The sequence below is a fragment of the Brugia malayi genome (assembly GCF_000002995.4).
Source record: "Brugia malayi strain FR3 genome assembly, contig: Bm_v4_ChrX_scaffold_001, whole genome shotgun sequence".
NCBI classification, from domain to species: Eukaryota; Metazoa; Nematoda; class Chromadorea; order Rhabditida; family Onchocercidae; genus Brugia; species Brugia malayi.
Window position 1 is genome coordinate 19,248,134 of NW_025062479.1, and position 23,082 is coordinate 19,271,215.

Genomic DNA, 23,082 nt, shown 5'->3' on the forward strand with positions numbered 1-23,082 from the left:
AAAATACGAAAGCAAGTCAACAATGATTTAATAAACAATTAGTCTCAAAATACGAAAGTAAGTCAACCGAATGATTTAATAATTAAAATTTCAAGTGAGTTATGTTCTACTTAAATATTCCTTAAAATTCGGCAGAAATACTTTTCCATTATGCTTTATATAATGTTTCTGCGCACTTCAAAAAAGGAAGTATGTTTACTTTCTCAAACTATTAAAATGTGTATATATAAGAAGAGCAATAATTAGTAATATAGAACTATTTTAAGATTACTGCATTCAAATCTAATGAGTAATAAAGCAAACTAATTGCATTACGCTATACTGGTAATAAACATCGACGTCATACGTCACTCGCTTCTAAGCTATGGTACCCACGTCAGCAAATCAACATCTGAAAAAAATAATGATAGAAATATAATAGAAAAAATTGCTACTTTCCAATATTCGATATATTTTTGATTTATATATATGGTCAGCATGCGTGTTCCCTAAAAATCATTTTCATCAAAGCATAAAACGTGCATATTTAAATCCTTACATTCTTCACTGATTAAGTAATCCAGCACAAGCCCAAAGAATGATTTATGTAATTTCGATTGAATATTACCCGATTGGAAATACCTGAAATATAAAAAATAAGGAATTTCAAAAATCACTCTTCTTAACAAATGCCAAAGCTTTTTGTCAATAAAAAAATTGAAACGAAACGGCAAAAACAAGAAGTAATACCATCCCAAATGAAAACCACAGCTAGGGCATACACAAACAGTCCACTCATAATTCGGCCACCAAGTATCCGCTAGGAAAGGCTGCAAAACAATATTTCTTTTCCTTTTTTTTTTTTTTTTTTTTTTAGCGTTAAATCAAAAATAAGAACTAGAGAATGATGATTAAGATATAGTATGAACATGACTAGAACTTTTGATAAATCGTCTCAATGAGGAATGTTTGTGGAACACCTTAGTAAACACATTACTAGATCATCCCAAAAAAAAAAAAAGAAAAAAAAAATGAAAGAATTAAACCGTTCCAAGAAATGACAGGGAAACAGTGGTTCCAGTTATCAATTACTGTCTATTGGAAGGACAGCGTATTTATGGAATCTGATTTCATCTTGCATTCCATCAGGCGGTAATATATGTCAAGCTTTTTAAATTCACTTGGTAGATTATTCACATAAACGAATCATTAAATACCTTTTTTTCACCTTTAAAAAATCACTCGATAATGGAAAGTTGGAACAAAGTTTCAAGGTTTGCTTACCTTACCTGCAAGTCTCAATTCAGCGGTTGAAGCAGTTATCACATCGAATTTTTCAGCTGCAAGAAATTAAATGCAAAATAGTGATAAACTAGCAAATAATATATTGAATAGAGAAAATATTCACTTCTAAGCATCGAAAAAACAGTGTCTGCTGATCCCTTACATACAATACACTTTAAATTTCAACTGTCTAAGGATGAAGACGTTTAACTAACTTGTAAGCAAAACCAACGTTCTGAAATACCGAGAAACACCTGCCGGTGTTGTCAAAGGAATCAAGAATAAAGGGATAAGTATGGTGACTTGCTGAATTGAAAAAGAAAATTCAAACGTACGGACGGCATTTTCGAAGACTTGAACGAGCTGACTGCGGCCCAAAATAGTCATATTATATGAACGTATAGCTTTCACACTTTTTTCACTGGTAAGCGTTGAACCTTCGACAATCTCATGCCCGCAGTTACGACAAAGTAGTGCAACAGATTCTGAAGATTAAGAGCCATTTCACGTAAATCCCAGGCCATTTTAAGGTTCAAGCTGAAAAGACCCTACAGAATTAGCTTGAAACTTGATTTTTTTTTAACGAATAAGTAACACTATTTGAACTACAATACCCAATATCTATACATGACGTCCTAAACAAGAGTACAGCTTTGAAACAGATGTGACTTTACGATCTTCCCAACAATAGAAATTATGTCATACCTGCAGGAGTAGCTAACATGAAACACCACATCAACCATAGCAGGTACATATATCCGATATACCTGAAAACTAATCAATACTATCGCTGATATCGAAAACGGAAACAAAGAAAGAGTAATCATCTTTGTTCAAAGCCACAGAGCCTTATTCTTTTAAGTCATATACATAATGCTTAGACATTTTATAATGCGTTAAAAGAAAGCACCATACCAATAAGTACGTCCTGAAGACCCTGTTTTTGTGACTTTAAAAGGACCTTCCGTCCATTAAAGCGTATGGTCCTACCCACCAAATTCATTTTACAAAATCCTTTCGCTGGATCGGTTGTTGGGATATATGGTGTCATTTGCGCTCTCCCTTTTTACTTTATATCATTTAATTTGCCTTACTGGGATTCGAACTGCTGCCTTCGTTCTTGCATTAATCATTTTACCAGAAAGGTTTAATTACCCAAGTTTGAGATACGAGTCAAAATAGCAAGAACCACTTTTCTGTTTACTGCCACCAGGAAAAATTTCGAGACAAGTATATTTTACTCATTCCCATCACCTCCCCAACAACAGGTCACCCTTCCGACACTGTTCAGTATCACCCACTGCCATCCATCACACACAAAGGAGCGAAATGAAAATGACGACTCGATGAAACAATTTTGTGATGTTGGGTCGGTTTAAAATGAAGCACTAGCCGGGAGTTTCATGCGAGGAACTAAGTAAGATGTGAAAGGCTCGCCAATAAGTATATCATTGCTTTTTCTAATTTAATTGCATTTAGAACTTCTTTCAGGAGTAAATAATCCTTCATATGCAAATTTTATCCATTCGGAAAAACGCTTTAGTAGCTACATGAATTAAATCTGACCAGTTCTCAATTTTTTCGGAAGTGTTACTGGCGTTGTTTATAATATACATAATATATAAACAGCGCTGAACGTTTCTTTTTAGTGCTACGAGAAAGGACAATATCCATTGCATTTAACAATAATACTCGTTAATTTTGTTGACACCGAGAATCCCGATAAATCGAGATTAAGGAAAGGTTCCCGATAAAAGCCATCAGATGCACTTTAATATTTTTGATTAGTTAATATTCCTTTTATATTCCCTCAAAGTTTCTGATGAAGAATGGGTTGAAAAATTGAAAAAAGTAAATCTCATTCACTAGTAATGCCGCTATACATATGTTAGTAAAGTGCTGCTAACAATGCTGACGATTCCTGATGAAATTATGATAATTAATTTTGTCGTCCCAGTAAATAACTTATATAAACTGATTTAACTGTACGGTTAATCAGATGGTACGATCACTAATGCTCAATTTTGTTATAACTTTCCTCTGATTTCATTGGAAATATCCGAGTTGAAGTTAAGCGCAAATTTATTACATCTACTGGAATCCAAGCTAAAGTAAATTAATTAGAGCCAACTAATAGTTAGCTGATAATAGTTAGCTGCTTATTTCCATTGAATGTGCGTATTGAAATGTCCACGGATATTCTAATGAAGTAGAATGTTGAAATATTTTAAATTTGACGGTGCAAATGAAATGAAAGCTAAACCACTTGTTTTATTTTTTTTTCGTTCCGAACTTTTTTCTGATATAGTTTTATCGAAACAGACTCTGGCTGTACAAAGTTTTTTTCAAGTCACAAAGATTTGGAGCATTCAGTCAAAATTGGTCCGTGTCCGATGGGTCTCCATTTTTGGTTGTAATCCGTACGACTCAACTGACGAATGACAGTTGTCACATCGTCTCGAAAATGAATAACAATAATGGCTGATGGTCAAAATCATTTAAAGTTTCTTTATTTTTATCAAATTTGTTTTTACCATAATTTTATATGTGTATTAGATTGAAACCAAAGCGGTATATTTTGTCACTTTTTCTAGGTTTATATTTGTGTAATGAATTCCCATTAAAAATCACTTTGTACTGGCGATTTCGTAATACTTTGCATTTTATAATATAATATTTTTCTGCATTTTATTCTGTGTTAAATAGAATACAAATTGAAAAATGAGAGTGTTAAAGACTTATTTTAGAAAATCATTAAGGATAGCAGAAACTAATATGGAAGAAGTCACAAAATATCACATCGAACATCCCTTACAACCCTTTTTTAACAAAAAGAAAGAAAATAAAGAGATTTCAATTTGTTTTCGAAAGTGGAAAATTGAAATCGGAAAAAATTTGTTTCTGAGATTGACACAGTTTAAAATATTCAATTATCACTGAATGGAAAACAAGTTTTCCTTAGTGAAATACATGACAACATTTAACATTTGTACTTTGAAGCTAAGATGAACTTTGATAACTAAGATTGTTGAAAAATTCACCCTTCAGAAGCCATGAGCAAGTTAAAAAGAACCATTTAGGGAGTCCCAGGAAACTTAGCATCAGACAGTCGAAAGCTATTCCGAGTGAGTTTCTTTTATTATTAAGTATGGATATACTAAATGATGAGATAACTATTATTACTTCCTTGATATCGAATACGTTATATGGAATTACGCACAAAGAGCAAAATCAACCGCACCTTTTCATTTTCTAAATCATTTTATCAGAAAGGCTGATGACAGCAAGCAGAAATCTCACAAAAATATTTGCACGTCAGACTGGGAGAATAGGAATGAGAAATTGAACACAGACGAGATAGGTAAGGAAAGATAAATACACACGTGTAAGGAAAGATAAAAATATACAATCTAACCATATATATATATATATATATATATATATATATATATATATATATATATATATATATATGATTAATCATGTAATAAATTATGATGATCAGCTGCACTAAATGAAGTAACCTGGTTAGTTTCAAAATGAAATGGAAGACGGTGACAGCACGATGATCAATAATAATTGTGAGTACAAAAAGGGTAAAATGGACTGGCAATTTTTTTATCAGCTAGATATCTTGGGAACCGGTTCATCTATCAATCAGTACTAGTCAGTCATTATTGTAGTTTTGATTTGTGCGCGAGATGGGAGAAGCAAGTTGGGGGTGTGAAACGGAAGGGACGTGGGAGGGAGGCGCGATCACTACCACCGGACTGTTTCTTCCGCACCTGCGCCAGCAGTCAGTGAGCAGAGGATACGGAGATATAGGCAGATATCAAGCAGAGTAGTCATTGTCAACGTTGTCAACTAGTGTCATCATCATAGTGTCCTAATCGCTGTCATCAACATCTTTAATTTTATCGTTTTCATGTAGGTATGGGTGGTAGCTTGAGCCAGTCGAGCTGAACATTCATCAACTTTATTTTTTCTACAGCATATTTCTGCTGAAGTGCCTTCTTGACCACTGGTCAGTAATCATATATTTGTCGACCTTACTCTTTCCTATTAACAACTCAAATAAGTAGCACACCAAACTTAACCGCAGCTTTGCAGCAAATATCCGATGACAATGTCAGCGATAAAAAGATCGCAGAAACAATACCTGCACTAGCTTTAGTCTGTCTCTCCTAGAAGCGTCGTCCCCAACTATATTCTTTTTATATTTGCCTACGTTTTATCTTCAACACACTACTATTCATTCCTGCTCATATACTAATTAAACATTGTTGGTTCCATAAAACTCCTCTGGAATCAACGGTGTCCGTGACCTTTGACCTTTCGCTTTTCCGCGTATGACCTTTTGCAATAACACAGAAGTACGAAAACATTACCTATTGAAAATACGATTGCTGCATACCTTACTGAAAATTTGCATATATGCTTATTCTAATACTGTTATTCGCTACCTTAAAAGGTTTGTTACCAATTTTAATTCTTCTAAAACTCTGAAACCTTCTAAGTACAATTTTGATTGAATCAGATACATTTCATCATAAGTTAGATTTTTGAAATTATATTTTGTTTCATGTGATTACATTTTCTTTTATATCTTTCAAACTTCTCGTTCTCGAAATTCTCTTTTCAATTATTTTCTTTCCATAATTTGTTGAATTGAAATAAATGATCTATCTGATAAGGGTCTGCCAAATGAATATGATCGACCTGACTATTTTCAATTTGCAAAAGAATTTTTTTCATATGCTTTGCTGGCTGAAGGTAAATTGATAAGTAGTACAATAAGTTTAATTTTGCGAGAATTGTATAGATTTTAAACAGGTATATGAAAAAGGCTTATAAACAGACTTCTCTGAATGGTTTCTGCTCAGACGGTTCAGAAATAAAGGTATATAATTGTTCATTGATATGTAACAGTTCTTGAATTTCATTTAAAAATAGTCAATTTCTAGAAAATAATATATCTTTTGCTTAACTTGTTGGTTCTAAACTTCATTAGTAGCCATAATTGTTTAATGTAAAATTCTTCATTAAGTTTACTAGTTACTTTTCATTTCCTTACCCAAAGTGTTGAAGATCGTCAAAACTTTTAACGATATGTGAAGATTGCTATTGAACCATGCCATGATAGCAACTTCTGATTAGTTTTTATTTACTGAAGTTGCATGCACAAAAAGCTTGAGAAATTAGTCTAACGGTCATTTTCCTTGAGTGACATCTGGTTATCTGTACTATCATTTGTCATTACGTGTTTATAAATTCTATTCAACAGATTCGACCTTCTATTCCAATTACGATCATACAGCTCTGTTTTTTTTCATGCTTCCCTAAACCAAATAAATACTAATCAGTGCCAGTGATAGATGCTGGCAAAGATGACAATTATTTCATCTCATTCATCGCTAATCATTGCTTCTCAGCAAATGTCACCGAAGTTGCTAACCACTTTTTCTATTTCAATTATTCAATATTTGACCAATAATTGTTTGCGTAGAAGAAATGAAGAGAAAGTCTTTGTCTGTATAGATATATTTGTGGTAAATTGATATAAATGGATTTAGTTTTTAATTCTTTTATAATTACTGATTCATTCCAGCAATTTGTTATGCTTTTCTATAGCGAATTTTTAGAGTTCGACTGTTAGCGCATCTTTTCTTTTCACTATAAAAGTGTGAAACATTAAAAATCAATTTATTCAATTAACAAATTTATTTATTTTATAAAAAATTTCATTTTTGCTCTGTTTCTACAATTGCATACTAACTACCACTTTTTTATGTGCTCATTCGATTTTTTTTTTTTCGTCGTTAATCTCATCTGATGGCCATTTTGTCAACATTATCAGCAATCTAATCATGAAATTTGCCAATCTTACGAAGAAAAGCAAAACATTATTTGTTAAACAATCGTATGTTTGTTACATCTCAGCTACAAAATATCAATATATATATATAATTCTATCTGTTCGTCAAATTCGAATTTTTATTACGAATTAAAAAGTACCATTCTATAATTCGTTATGTTTTAAGATCATTCGATTAAGATAAAATTCAATAAAAACATTGATTTTTTTCGTTGAGTTCAAATATATACATATGCAAGTTCATTAAAAAGAAAATTATTAATAAGTTAGTATCACAAAGAACATTTATTGGTTTTGTACAGAATCCAAAAATTTTTAAGAATTTATGGTCAGAAATGAAATGCAAAGTTTTGTAGGATATAAGTTATTACTGATGAACTCATAAAATAAAATGTGCTTTTTCGCTATTATCGTAAAACTTATATATCGTAAAATATATATAAAATGAATAACTTTGGATCCAACCAAAGTTATTCATTTTATTCTTTGTCTTCTTGCTTTGTTCTTTAAAACTGCATTGTTTTGGTAAGTTATGTTTTCTCAACGAAGCTTGAGGCAAGTCAAGTGATGTTTACTAATATTCAAATAAAGTACAGTTCTTGGTGAGTAATGTATGTAAACAAATCGTTGACTTTAGTTTGTTCCGTCAGTAACCTCTTGAGAATTTAGCTAGTGGACACTCATCATCCTTATCTCATTATTTTAGTTTTACTATTCGTAAAATAGAAAAGTATGGCACTATGTACTTTGAAGCGATAAATAAGGATATGTAAAACCCAATAACTTTGAATATCAGAATTAAATTGCATTCATTCAAAGCAATTAAAGCTTGAAATGTGTGATAATTTGTGGGATCTCAAGAACTTTCAAAAAGACGAACCTCTACACGGTGGAAATATTACTTTCTATTTTCCGTTTTAACAATTAGCTGTTAGCATAATTATTAATGAGTGATTGAAATATGTTGAAATAGTGTTTTAGATTAATTTGAGATTGAAATTAACAAATAATTTTCGCTTGCTGTGCTCTATTTGTCATTGGAGAAATTGCTATGTACTGAAATAAAAGAATTATCATCTTCTGTAAACTTCAGTCGATTAATTGATCTGATGAGTTCCGTGTTGAATCGTTCAAGCACGCAAACAGAAGTGCCAATTTAAGTCTGAAATTTCACTCTATTATTACTGTAAGCTTGCATGAGGAGGAGAAAGGCAATTGGTTCAGCTCTGACATTGCAAATAATTACTAATAAGGAAGACAGATAGATGTCAGTCAGATATACCCCGCCATCGACATTCCCGCTATTTCGATAGTTGGACTAACATTGATAGTAGATTTTTTTGTAAGACACTAACAACGCTTGTAAGCAGAGCCTTTTTAAATTCCATCTAAATTACTGAGTTGCTCACTATTTACTGATAAAATTTTATTTTTCACTTTTTTTTTCATTTTTACTTCAAAAATTTCAACATTTCATTATGTCTTATTCATCATGCATAGGTAAGCATATGTAGTTTGGGCAATGCACTTTAATCCGGATAATGGGTACTGTCAAACAATACTAGCAACTATTACCTGATGTCGGCAATACGAAAATTGGCAATTACCTGCATAGGACTATTAATCTGTCGTTTAACAACGAATGAACTGACGAGCTATGTTCATGTCCTATATCTACTCTTTTATTGTGCAAAACCGCCTATTAATATGTATGCATGAAATAGATTTCAAATACACACCCAGTCGTCTATTATTTTCTTTTATCAGAAATCATAAAATTTCGAATTGAATAAATAAACGATACTTTTACTTCATCGCTGATAAAGAATGAAGTAGTTACTTAAAGTTTTGATCACAAGCAACTGCTGAAATGTTTATCACATATTTTCCTTGGCTTTTCTCCATATTGAACTGTATATTCATAAACTGATTCCGTCTGTAAACAAAAGCGCCTTTTGACTTACTGCTGTTTACACATCTTATTGTACACTTTTACTTCTGATCGTTAATTAATCTTTCATTTACTCGCAATTCAGAATAAATTTACTTCTTCACTCTTTTGTAAGAGAGGGAGATAGAACGAATCAGCCGTTTAAACCAGGTCTGAAATAGAATTCTGTTTGCTTTTTTTTTTCCTAGATTATTGAGAAGTGGAAAGAAATGCCCATTTAGAAGTTGTTTACTAATAGATTGGGATTATGCCATAGAGCAAAGGAATGTGACAAGAAATCATAAAAATTATATGATTTTAACAGATAACTGAAGCAACGTAAACAACAAGCAAACAGCGAAACATTAGCAGTACCGAGAGTTCCTATCAAATCATTTACGGTTACTTCAACTTCGCAATCTGTACCTTTCACTTCTTTGAATACCATTCGATGCATTGCTTTTTTGGAATAATTTCTCGAATTTAATCTCGAGTTTTCTTGCTAAAACATTCTGCATTTATTGACTACAACGCCTTTTTTTTTATTGAAAACTCTTTTTTGTCCTTCAATTTCCACTACAACAAACAAAACGCTTCTCATTTTACGATCTGAAGTTGAAAAAATGACATTGGACATTTCGTCCTTATAACTATTTGCATTCAATCGTAATAATCCTCGAAATTTTTCATTGTTGTAGAAAAATCTTTTCTACATATTATTGACAGTACCGCTAAACTACACCCAACAAAGAAGAGAGAAGAGGAAATCTAGAAAAAGATTACAACAGAATTTGTCTTTCGTTTCTTGGAGTCTAATTATATGACCGAATTGCGTTAATCAATGAAAGGATAAATTAAAATTAAATTGTGTTAATAAATATCGCTATGCTGATCTGCTGAAATTAAGGTGTAGCAAACAGAGAAGGGAAATTTCTTGTGAAATAAATAGTTCGCAGTTTCTTTTGCAAAAAATGAAGGTATACATTGGAACAAAGTTAAGTGATAGTGATACTAAAGAGAAGGTCATGATCGGACTAGCCAGACAATCTTTATTATCACAGCTGTGCAGAACTGGTATAGTGAAAGTACTTTTGGAACGACTGAATGGTTTCTCAGAATTGATAATAATTACATCATGTTTGGCATAAAATATTTGGCACAATTTTATTTGGCTCAACCGAATTGGATGTAAAAAAGATTTGCTTAAAATAAATTATGAAAGTAAATTTTTATGCTATATTTGATGGATAGTTGCAATTATCATTGTATAAAATCAAGGATAAGTTTGAAGTTGAAACGTGAAATATTTTCTGATAAATGAATCATTTTGTGAGGACGACAGACTTCTCGTATTTCAGCTATGAAATTGTTGTATTCAAGTAGTTTATTACAAGTAGGATAATGCCAGCTTCATTATTCTCGTCATTAAAAAATCTGCTAATTAATTTTGAGACGTTATCAATTTTATTATTTTTTATTATCATTCTATACTAAGAGTAAAAGGATTAAATTGACAAAATGATGGTTGGTAACAGTTGTATTTTTAGGCTTTCTTACATTGCGACATTGTGAAAGTAATGTATGTTTAAATGGCGGAACATGTAAAGTAAACGATCAAGACCGCACTTTCCGGTGTCTTTGTCCAGTTGGTTTCGAAGGATTGCTATGCGAATCGGAAAAAGTTTGTTCTTTGAAATGTCACAACAATGAAGTATGTATCTTTACTGATGTCGGAAAGCCAAAATGTAATTGCTCAGAAGGTATTTGACCTTTTTTCATTTATCAGTTTGTTCCTTGAAAATTTGTTATACTTAACTTAAAACGAATCATACACTGATTTACGCAGATTTCTTCATATGCTTTGATATATGGTTTTGATTATGTATAATTATTATCATTATTAAAACAAATGTACCACTTCTCACGTGATTAACTTAGCTAATTAACTGATTGTGAGGTAAACTAAGTGGTCAAGTTAACAACTTTTGTTTATTGTCATAACCTTCTTTGTGCTGATTTAATACAATTTGTACTTAAATAAAAACTTAATATAACTTACATAATTAAAATCACAAAGTTTTCCCATAATAAGGTAATAAGGCGACACTGCGTCCACTGAGCTCGTAAAATTGCTACTTTGCAGCCCATATTTTTCAATAACCTGATTTCATTCGTCACCAGTTCTTTTTATCAGAGGATCTTTCAATGCTGCAAAGATAGGTGTCACTGACATCATCCCAAAATTAGCCTAACTGAGGGGAAACTCTGGCACGAAATATATTATTATAATGACTGACGAATTAAAAGGGAGAGGAAAAGGGAAATAATGGTAGAAGTTGCAGAATTTTCGGGGGAATTATGTGAAGTCGGCTCAATTGACTGTCAAGTTCAAGGCTGTTCAATTGGTGAAAGGTATACTTCCTTACTGCTAACTTAATTTTGGTATAAATTACAGCTAATTAAACTTACTAATTTAATTAGTATATCAGTATTCACTGTGATTTTGACTCATGTCAATAGCAATAGTGTATAAATGGTGGAATTTAATTTGAACCTAAAATTTTCCAATTTGTAGATGTGTGCTTGTCGAAGGAGGCAAATGGCATTGTGTGCATGATGCGTGCATTCCAAACCCATGTCAACACAATGCATCATGCACACTAGTGAAAGTAAGTGAGAAGTTTCAATTTGTGTAAGTTTAACCGTGGTTGCAGTTACAAATAAAAAAAAAAATAATAATGTGTGCAATTGGTTTGAAATAAATTAAATTGAAAATAATGTTTATTATTATCAACGATTATTTAGCTCATTTTCCTGTCCTATGGCATCATTAAGTTAGATTACTTTCAGGATAGATTCGAGTGTGCTTGCACAGGTGGATTTGAAGGTAGTTTATGTGAAAACGATATCGATGAATGCATAACCACACCTTGTAAAAACGATGCTATCTGTGTAAATAGTCTTGGGTCATTTATATGCCTCTGTAAAGATGGCTTTCGAGGTTAATCTTATTTTCATCTTTCGAGTCTTTGCATCTAAAATTCGGGAGCTGCAAACAATGAGATTTTAAAATTTGTCATTGTTCAGGAAGATAATTATGTACTAGTCTTCTGGAGCTTCTTAAGAAACTTTAAAATATACGGCACCAAATTCTTTTGCTTATTGACGTCCTTTTTATAGACATTATATTTCCATTTCATCTTTCCCACACATATCGCTTTCTTCAGTGCTTTAATAGAATTTAAAATCAAATTTGTAATGTCGTGAAAAAAATTTTACGAATTTTTTTGCAACAATGAAGTACTTATTTTAACTGTATTTTTAGGTACTGTATGCGAAGAGAGTACGCTGTGTGATCCTAATCCATGCTTTAATAATGGAATTTGTAGTATTGTCGATGGCTTATACCACTGCAACTGTCAACCTGGCTTTACTTCTGACCGATGTCAAGTATTGCTTATTTAATTAATTGTAGCTTGGACTAAATAGTGTGCTGGGACAAAAAGGAATTTGCTAATTTTAATTTATTGAATGGTGAAACACATAATTTATTTTCTCCCTTTAAGTTTTTTCATAACTTATATAGAGAATTGTCAAATGTATGAGGTGAGAATGACTTTTCAATATTAATAAAAACATTTTATCAGTTTCCAATCATATCATTCTAGTTCATTCATGTGGAGCGTATTATTTCTCTTAAAAGGAATTAATCGAAAGGTGAAAAAAGAAATAAAAACGACAAATAAGAAGTGTGTTGAATAAATTACTATCATTTAATATCATTAATTTCTTTCAAAGTGTTTTATAAATAAAATTTACAGGAACAAATTGAGGAAGAATGTAATTGTAAAAGTGATAAACAAATTTGTATCAGTGGAATATGCAGATGTCCTGATGGTTTTATGGTAAGGGTATTGAAAAATTTTTTTAAACATCAATAAATTTTGAGAAAATGCTTGAAGAAAAAATCAGAAGTTTTACTGAAATTGTGACTTTATTTTGGCTTCTGTTCATTTACAGTATTACAAACTGCAGGGCAAAGATTGTGATCAGCCGCTGTCATGGTCATGTATAAGAAATGAAAGCTGTGAGAACGGTGGTACTTGCCTTGAAGCGACTGGTGGTTGCTTATGTCCACCTGCTTTTACAGGTATACGCTGTGAACATACGCTTGAATGCATCGTTGATAGGTATCTTCTTAATCTTTCTTATTTTTACAATTGCACTGATACGGTAAAACAGACATCTATTAACTTCCAACAGAGTTTGCAACTAATGGAAAGTCTCTTTTTTGATTTGAATTAAAATGTGACTGTTTGACTTTTTACTGCCATTTTAACTATACTGATATCTATTGATTATTCTATTTTTCCGAATTTCAGCAATCCTTGCATACACGGCAATTGTATATGGTCTGCAAATGGAGCTACGTGTAATTGTGAAAATGGTTTTGAAGGAAAATATTGTGAGAGGAATTCTCCGGAATTCGATCCATGCTTACGAAGGGATTGTAATTCCGGTGTCTCTCTTTTTGATCTGAAATTCATCTCTTCACTAATTTTTTTTTAAGCGAAGGTTTCCTTCGTCCGTAGAGTTTAAATTTGATTGAAAATGTCTGGTTCAAGATTACTCCACAAGCTGAAAAAATGAATCAGTTAAAATTATTAGTTGTTAACAGATTATGTCACTTATTTTTGTATTTTGTAAATATTCTTACCATCAGGTCAGTGCGTAGTTAAGGGAGGTTCAGCAGTTTGCATTTGTCCGGAAGAGAATTCAGGCGAATTCTGTGAAAATACGGATATTTGTGAAACAATGCCATGCTTGAACGGAGGCAAATGCTTCACTAATTTTACAAGTAAGTTACAAAAGTTTGATTTATTGTTCCATAAAATTTACTTCTTACACTAATTCTTGTGTTACTTCATAATCTCCCAAATCGATTTTGACATTTTCGCGTTTTATTCTCTGTTTAAATTTATTGAATTAATTAGATAGAATACTAACATGAAGTGACTGATGAAAGAAAAAGGCAACAAGTGAAAACTTACTGTAATGCTTCGATTCAGATATGTCTGGTTTCAAGTGTATTTGCGATGAGCGCTTCAGCGGTACACGTTGCGAAATGAGAGTACAAGAAATGGAATGTGTGCCGGAATGCGTCGAGGGTGAAAGCTGTGAGCAAAGAAATGGTACTTTTGTCTGCATTAAAGTAAGAGATTTGTCTGTCATCGGAGTAACAAACTTAAAATAAAGCAATCGGTGTTGTGATGATCTTTTCTTAAGAAATTCTTTTCAAAAATACATATTTCAGACTGAAATATCTTGTGATGACTGTGTGCATTCCTTTCGATGTATTGAAAATGGTAAATATGCGGTATGCGTTTGTGACACCTCTTGGACAGGACCGAAGTGTGATCAGCAAATTAAGGTTGATTAATTCCTCTCAGTTTACAGAACAACTTGCACTAGGAAGGATATTACGGAATAATAAGACGATTAGAAGATCTTCCAAATGATCAGTAAGATCAGTATTTTGATAATGCTAACGCATTATCAAAATTGCTTTGAGCAAAAATATTAACTAACTCGTAGTAATACTCAGTAAAGAATAATATTAAAGATGTATCGATCGCTCTCCGCTATTCGTTGATATTGTTTATAGGAATGCCAAAATTTATTCTGCACCCAATATCAGATATGTCGAAATGAGCCTACTACTGCTGGGACAATAACTTCCTGTGGATGTGCGCCAGGTCTAACTGGAACAAATTGCACCATAAATACTGCTGTGACATTTCACAATACTTCATTCTTTCTCTATCAATCACCAAATAGCGTTGTTGGGTATGTTTTTTTGTTTTTTGTTATCATATTTATTGCACCGATCTGAATAAGAAACATTTGTTTAGTCTATCTCTTTATATTTTGTACACATCTCTTTGTGAACCTTATCTTTTTAATGTATAATCATTCTAATTTTTTTGTTTACATCTAAGTGATCAGCTTTCAGCTTCGTTTTCTAAAATTCAAAACATATTTAAGTTAAAAGCAAATTTATGAAAAGTGCAAAAAAACTCCTTCCTCTCACCAGTTTTTTTTTAGGTTACAAAAATCCGATTATACATTAAAAGTCACATTTCGAACAACTGTAGATGATACTCATATATTATCAACAGAAGATATTTTAAGTCAAATGCAATTCGCTTTAAATGTACAACGCGGTTATTTATATGGCAACTTCACCGGTTTTGTTTACCGAAAATTGTTGCCATTTGCTGTTAATGACGATCATTGGTACACTGTACTGTTCAGTAATATTAATAAGGTTTGAAATTATCTAGTAAATGATTTTCTGAAACCACGTAACCAACTAGCACTTCAGATGTTAGTGCTAGTATATGTCGAAATTGGTCAAAAATTGAACTTAAATAGCACTCATATTTAATTTACAAATTTATAAATTTTCAAAAAAAAAAAGTTTGAGCTGCCCCATACCCTATTACTATCCACAATGTTTTACATATTCCACTGTAAAAATTGAATTCTGCTGATTGCTTACTTAGAGATACTATTGTTTATGTTAAAAAAGTTTCAAACCTTATTAAACAAAATTTCGAGAAAAAACTTTAAGAAATTAATTACTAAGTTCAGGTTAGTTTCAGTTAAAGAAGCAAGTTTTTCTCATCAAGTATTCAGTTAGTTTCAGTTAAAGTAAGTTTTTCACCAGTTATTGAAATTATAATTTCCTTGCATTTTCATTTGCAGACTGTTTCACTAGAAATACGCGAAGGAGATTTTGTCTTGTCGCGTCTAAAAATGAAGGAACGTAGAAATATGGGCATCTATTGGACACGAATAGGCAAAGGTCGCGCAAATGGTTTCAGGGGTTGTGTTCGTGATTTATTTATCAATGGAGAATTCACTAATATGCTCAAATCAGCGTAAGTAGAAACAGTTTTTAGCTGTTGTAAATCATAAATCAGGAAGCCTCATACTTGTTGGATAAGCGTTAAATGAAGGAATTCAAATAATAAAGTGGTAGAGATTACGGGAATTTTCAAGTACATTTCATATAATGATTTATTAGCTACTCTAAGAGATGCTGGAAAAGAAAATCAGAACTTGACAATTACTGGAATTCTCAGAGTTACTCATTTTAGTAGTGTATTCGGAGTCATAGAAGGATGTCAACATTCCAAATTATGTTCTCCTAATCCATGCCAAAATGGTGGTACTTGTATCGATCAATGGGATGAATTTCGTTGTGCATGTAAAAAACCATTCTTGCCACCATATTGTATACAACAAACAGATGAAGTGACTTTTGGGCATCATAATTTAAAGTCCAGATTGGAATTAGATATAGAACAAAATCTGGAGAACATTAAACTAGATACAGATATTGATTTCTTGATGAGAACGAACAAACCTAATGGAACATTGTTGTATCTCGGTGAGAAGGTATGTTGTGTCTGTCAGACTTAATATTTCATGAACATGAGATTTTTATGGCATTTTTCCTCTAACATTTTAAAGACTTAACCGAAGTATGAGAGACAAAAAGCGAGAAGTGTTTGTTTTAACAGAGAAGCATTATGGTTAAGATGTTGAAAATACTGCTATTGTGGACATGATGGAAAGATTTCTGAGCATTTTTTATTCAGAGTAATGAAGATATTGGAACCTTCATAGCACTGCAAATTCTTAACGGTTCCTTGAATATACGAACGCGATTGGGAGGCAAGAAAGTATTTTCAAGAAATATATCAGATAAAATCGATGACAATAAAGTGCATTTGATAAGTTTAGTGAGAGATCGGAATAATTTCACTGTAAGTTCTCATCTTTATTTCTGGTTTTTCGTAATTACTTAAAAATCACGCCATTTCCTTTTTCTCATCATACTTTGTATGTGCATTCGTGATTATAAGGATAGATTAGTTGTCTAATTAGATTATTCTATACTGTGAAAGTTTGTCATGTTCACAAACTGAGAAAAGAGAATCAGCTTATGGAATAAATATTGATTTTATTTTACTACTTTTTCTGAATACCATTTATCACAGATCACAATAGATGATGGTGTGGCAAGTACAAAATTCGACATTGAAAATCGTTTTGATCATCCTTTGCTAGCAGATACCTTGATTCTGGGCAGCAGTGAAGATTTACCTACAGATGCATTTTCAAATAATGACTACTTCAAAGGGACACTACAGGACCTACGTATCAACAATCGTGTCGTTCCTCTTACAACATTGCCGACTGATATCGAAGTACAGCAGTTTGGGATTGAAATCGAAAAGGATAATATCCAGCAGGTAGCTGCGCCATTTATTAATATTCAAGGACTCAGTGTAAAAACTTCTCCTATCTTTTTTTTTTTTTTCATTTGATCGGACTGATAAAAGTAATTTTTTTTACTATTTTGATTGGTTATTAGTCTTTTAAGAATTATTGATGTAAAATTTGTAAGTCTTTTGGGAAAAACAATTTGTTAGCTTAATGTTATTTGTAATTACATAGCTGATTCAGTCATTCGCGCTGTTATTACTTCGTGTTTACCTATGTACTTGAAATTACAAAAGCACAACTCATAAACTTACAATAGGACAGTTTTCTATCTCAGATATTTATTTCATCTAAATCTTATTTTGCAGGGCACAGTATCGGATGACATTTGCACTCTTTTAAAACCATGCGTAAATGGAGAATGCTCAAACACGTTTAATGATTTTGAATGTATATGTGAGAATTCATGGATTGGGAAACGCTGCAATAGACGTGATCATTGTGCTCTTTCGTCTTGTGGCACAAATATGACGTGCACAAATTACGACGGCGGTTATGTTTGTAAGTGCATCTGTCATTTTATAATTTTCGTATGTCGCTTGTCTTATATAATAAAAAAAGATCAAATAAGTAAAATCACAGTGATGCGATGATTGTTTAACAGGTAGTTCGCCAGCAACATTTATATCAACATCATTCGCAAAATTTAAATTGGAAAATGGTGGTGTTGCGATGGATATTTCAAAGTCCTTACAAATCAGCTTCATGTTGCGAACTCGTTCCTTATCGGGTCAAATTATTTACCTAGTGAGTTTTATGAATATGAGAGAGCGTTTTTATCATTCTTACTATTCATACCTCTCTCTCTCTCGCTGTGTTGCTCATAGCATATATTTCTTTTTCAGAAAACTCCAACTTCTTTCCTATCGGTCTCACTGGAGGATGGTTTACTGGTGTATGAAGCACTGATAAATGATAATATGAAAAAGCAAAGGACGAATCTGGTAGTAAATGATGGTGTAGTGCGCAGTGTTGATATCAACCAAAATGGTTTACATATCGATGGCAAGCTCAATGCTAACAATTTATCATTGCCTCTCTTAGTCAATACATTTGGTATCAATGATAACTTAACCTTAATAATTGGACAACGAAGTGATCAATTACCATCATTCGATGTAATTTAAAATTTTGGGAACTTTTTTCATCAAATTTAATTTGTTTTGACTTTTTAAAGTTTCCGGGAATAAAACCAAAATCCGTCACAGAACTTTTTAATTAGCTGCATCTGATAATTGTCGAGGCGCATTTGTATATAATATATATATATATGTCTGACAGAGTAAATATACATCTGATTTTTTTGATAAGTTTTGCTTCAGGGTTGTCTAGAAAATATACACATTGGAATAACTCCACCGATTTCATTTTTTGTTGATGGTCGAGCTGGTAATTTATTGGAAAATACCATGCATTTCAAGCTAATGAAGCGTCGAAATATCATAGATAACTTCTGCTATGCTGACGATCTTTGTGGTTTAGTAAATCCATGCAAAAATGATGCAGTTTGTCGCGATTTATGGAATAAGCGAGTCTGCGAATGCCAACCTGGGTTTACTGGAACTTTTTGTGAGGTTGAAAATTTTGTTAAAGTCACATTACTGGATCTTTCTTACCCGTAACTGGTGCTTCTGGAATACGCCTTATGTTATATTAATTGATTTCGAGTTCGTGATTCATAATTTCTTATAAAAGATTGCTTCTTAGAAGAGTTATGATATAAGTAAATATCATTTTAGTATTTCCTTTTTTTACAGACACGAATTAATAGATGTGAGAATCACATCTGTAAATTTGGCGCTTGTATCAGCGGTATCGACGAATATAGGTCAATTTTTAGTGTTTTAACACTTCCTAATTATTGTGTGGTTTTTTAGAACAAATAATTTAGAAAGAAAAAACATGGCTAGTCAAATGCTGTCGACTTTGTTCTCTGTTTAATAAACTTTTATAATTGCAGTTGTGTATGTCTGCCCGGATACGATGGACAATTTTGCGATGAAGAAATGAATTTATGCAAACTATCACCATGCTTAAATGGTGGAAACTGTACAACAGCAAAAGGCAAATACAATTGTGATTGTCCACCTCACTTTGTCGGATCACGTTGTCAAGTACTGGTAAGAATTTCAGATGCATTTTTTTTTTTTTGATGATGAAGTAAATGGAACTTCTTTTGATCTGAATAAATGATATACAACTGAAACTGTAACGGACAGTGATCTACTTATATAATAAAATAAGGACTTTAACAATAAAGGACGGCAATATTTCTTTTTTTTTCAGAAATCATCAAAATGTCTTCCTTCACCATGTGAAAATGGAGCGAACTGTACGGTAGTTAAGGTCAGATATCATTAAGCATCATTCTTTTCTACTTGAGGAAAAGACTAACTTAATAATAAGAAAGCAGTGAGAGGTATGAAAGAAGGAGGATTTCATTTAAAAGAAATAAATCCTTCCGGAGAAGCTAGAGAAGTTTTCTAATATTCAAATTTTGTGGGAATATAAGTTCATTCAAGATTTTCTGCAAACATATAAAGCGCTTCAGTTGTATTTTATATTTTAGGACACATTCAAATGCGACTGTCCGCCAGGTTTTGATGGTATTCTTTGTGATATACAAAAAGATATTTGTCAATCAAATCCATGCAAAAATGGAGCTACATGCTTGCCAAAAGATGGCGATTTTAAATGCATATGTACCAATGGTTATGAGGGTACTGAGTCTATCCGATTATGTTTATCTTTTTTTTTTTTCGCTAAATAAATGAGATATTATCTATTTTTTTTATTTAGCATTAACAAATCCTCGCAAGCTTTACACCTTTAAATTTTCTACTTGCAAGAAAAAACATGACAGAGTGGAATAGAGAGTTTAAAAAAGTGCAAATCTTTTCATAACTATATTATTCTCCACTTTGTGAGAAATATTCAAAAAAATGCTAAAGCCATTTTACAGAATATATGGTGCATTAGAATTATTTGCGCATGAAGTGATCTTATAGCTACAACATTAGGTTAATAAAATCAAGTTCCGTTACATACTTTAAATTAGCAAGGCAGCTAATAATATTCATAACTCTTGTCATATCAGGTAACATAACACTTCTTTCACCTACATTTGCAGGTCGAATTTGTGAGGAAATGAAAGATTACTGTAGTACTTCACCTTGTGTACATGGAGAATGCATAACCGTAACTGACAATTTCCTGTGTAACTGTGAGTCGGGCTGGAATGGTGAACACTGCGATATTGATATCAATGAATGTATACGATTTCCTTGTGAACATGATGGTAACTGCACCAATACACCTGGATCATATCACTGTAGTTGCGACAGCTATCATTTAGGTTATTATTGAAATTCTGTTTAATTATTTCTTTCGAAATCAAATCTACTATTCAAGTTCTTAAACTCAATGTACTGCTCCCAAACTATCTAGCAATGAAGCTTCTGCTTTGGTCCCTTTTTATAAGTAATTCTTCCGCTGATCTAAGTTTTTCAGGTGATCATTGTGAAGTAGTGGGCAGTTGTGTAGAGCGACCGTGTGGTGATAACGGTGATTGCATACAGCAAACATCGACTACGCATTCATGTGTTTGTAGACGGGGATATACGGGTGATACCTGTGACATGCTGATTGATTACTGCAGTCCAAATCCGTGCGAGAATGGCGCCACTTGCCAGAAGTTCATTGGTGGCTTCAGCTGCTCATGCTTAGCTGGTTTTGCAGGTTATTTATTACAATAAAGTCTGAAAACTTTCCTTAAACATTAATGAACAAAAAATTTGAAACTTTCAGTGAATTTATTTATCACTGGCCACAATTTCTCTGTTTTCAATCCACGATACGAAAGTTGAAATTCTTATAGTCTTTTTCCAAACATCGCTTTGATTTTGTATATATAATTATAATAAAGCACTAAACTTTTTCTTTTAACAAAACTTTAGATATCTTTCTTCCTTGGAAATTGTTGGAATTATAAATGAGATTTTGGTATTGCAAAAGTGAGAATACTATGTTAGAAGCTTGAAAACATCTAGATATATATCAAAATATAAATGTTGACTGATTAAGGTGAAACATGTTCATTGGATATTGATGATTGCATTAATGAAGTATGCCGGAATGGTGGACATTGTATGGATAGGATAAATGGATACGAATGTGATTGTGAAGGTACAGGTTACCGGGGTACTCACTGCACTGAGGACATCGATGAATGTGAACTGGGTGTTTGCGTCTACGGTAGATGCACCAACTTGATTGGCTCATATAATTGCATTTGCGACATAGGTTAGTTTATTTAGCTAGAAAAATCACCAGACTACAATGAAGTAAGAATTAATTTGGTGATTGTTTTAGGATATATGGGAAAACGATGCACTGTAGAAGACCCATGCACTCTGGATAGCCTGAATCGAACGAGACATGACTGTGTGCATGGTGCATGCGTTCATCCTACAGTTAGCATGAAGAATGATATGGAAGTGGCAAATTATGAATGCGAATGTGAGTTCGGCTATGGTGGAGAGTATTGCATCCACTTAGTCGAGAAGAGCAGGTATTTATCTTTAGGTGTTTCAGTTTCTTATTAATACTAGCTTATTCCTCTAGTCTACCATCAATGATTGATCAGATTCCTTCCTACATTGTGATTTATTTTCTATGCTATCAGAATTAGCTACTACTTTTTATAATAGCTATGAGATTTTTATGAGTCAAATTTTACATTATTTCATTATCTTAAATGAGTATCATAGCGGCTATCATTATTAAATCAAAGAATAAAATTTTAGATCTGTTTCATTGGGTTACATAGTTGGACCAATGCTGGCTCTTATCATAGCATTGCTCATTATTGGCTTTGTATTATTGGCAGTAGTTATGATTCATGGACGTCGTGCAACTCAGGGTGCCTATAGTCCATCTCATCACGAAAGTAGCATCTCACGAATGCCGGTATTTATACTTACTACTTTTAATCTCATTTTCTTAAAACACTCAAGAAATTAATTCATGAAACGAAACGAGACATTAGAAACTAATGATAATGAAGAATCGATAAATAAAATACTCTTTATCCATGCAGAAATTAGCATAAAAAACTTTCTCTGTTTCAGATGAATTCAATGCTCAAATCTCCACCCGAAGAAAGACTGATATAGCAGTGGTAGTAGAGTATAATTATAATAAAAATGTCATCTTTCTCCTTTTTACGGGTTTGATAATGTGCCTTTAATTTTTGCAATTATTTTTACGATAGAAGAATACCGCCACTATTTGTGTTCGTTTCCTATATAGCCAGATATTTTACTGAATATACTTTACGAGCACGTGGATACACTTAATGAGCTGTTTTACATATAATTGGTTGAAAAACTTCTAAAAGTGCCAGTAAGTGTTTCAAGTTTCAAGTTATCGATTTATCTTAAGTTATTTTGTCTTTCTTTGCTGTTGATTGCTGTTTTCTAGTAAAAAGCAATAAAAATATGAATTTGTCTTTTAATAGTTTTGAAACCATTCATTCCTCTTATTTCCTTCTATTTGGCTTCCTGTTCATTACATCATATTAAAACACTGTAAGCTTTTTGACTTTTCAAAGCTTAACATAGCAGTAATGATTTTTTCCCTATAATAGAAAAATTACTCC

At 32.3% G+C, this 23,082-nt stretch overlaps 2 protein-coding genes across 4 annotated transcripts; one reads left to right on the forward strand and one right to left on the reverse strand.

Moving 5' to 3' along the window:
• Positions 1 to 362: 362 nt before the first annotated feature.
• Bm5297 (Uncharacterized protein) lies at positions 363 to 2,017 on the reverse strand (the record flags this gene model as incomplete). Its single annotated transcript, XM_043075402.1, has 6 exons — positions 363 to 391; positions 539 to 621; positions 730 to 809; positions 1,264 to 1,319; positions 1,599 to 1,748; positions 1,969 to 2,017. The coding sequence occupies 6 exons, from the start codon at positions 2,015 to 2,017 to the stop codon at positions 363 to 365; spliced, it is 447 nt and encodes a 148-aa protein (XP_042931336.1).
• A 3,680-nt stretch (positions 2,018 to 5,697) lies between these two features.
• Positions 5,698 to 22,597, forward strand: Bm3309 (Uncharacterized protein; the record flags this gene model as incomplete). 3 transcript variants are annotated; one of them, XM_043075403.1, is made up of 32 exons in its annotated part: positions 5,698 to 5,734; positions 10,616 to 10,828; positions 11,411 to 11,480; positions 11,644 to 11,737; positions 11,919 to 12,069; positions 12,394 to 12,518; positions 12,890 to 12,973; positions 13,104 to 13,258; positions 13,451 to 13,587; positions 13,792 to 13,926; positions 14,138 to 14,280; positions 14,383 to 14,499; positions 14,734 to 14,915; positions 15,174 to 15,396; positions 15,837 to 16,012; positions 16,232 to 16,532; positions 16,736 to 16,903; positions 17,138 to 17,392; positions 17,732 to 17,924; positions 18,028 to 18,170; positions 18,269 to 18,541; positions 18,746 to 18,997; positions 19,181 to 19,251; positions 19,384 to 19,543; positions 19,710 to 19,769; positions 19,993 to 20,143; positions 20,554 to 20,778; positions 20,934 to 21,161; positions 21,507 to 21,725; positions 21,795 to 21,993; positions 22,229 to 22,391; positions 22,553 to 22,597. In XM_043075403.1, 32 exons carry the CDS (start codon positions 5,698 to 5,700, stop codon positions 22,595 to 22,597), a joined length of 5,148 nt encoding a protein of 1,715 aa, XP_042931337.1. The 3 variants fall into 3 exon arrangements, with proteins under 3 accessions (XP_042931337.1, XP_001898272.1, XP_042931338.1); XM_001898237.1 differs by lacking the exon at positions 5,698 to 5,734 and adding an exon at positions 10,040 to 10,175; XM_043075404.1 differs by lacking the exons at positions 5,698 to 5,734; positions 10,616 to 10,828 and having other exon boundaries at positions 11,395 to 11,480.
• Between the last annotated feature and the right edge of the window lie 485 nt (positions 22,598 to 23,082).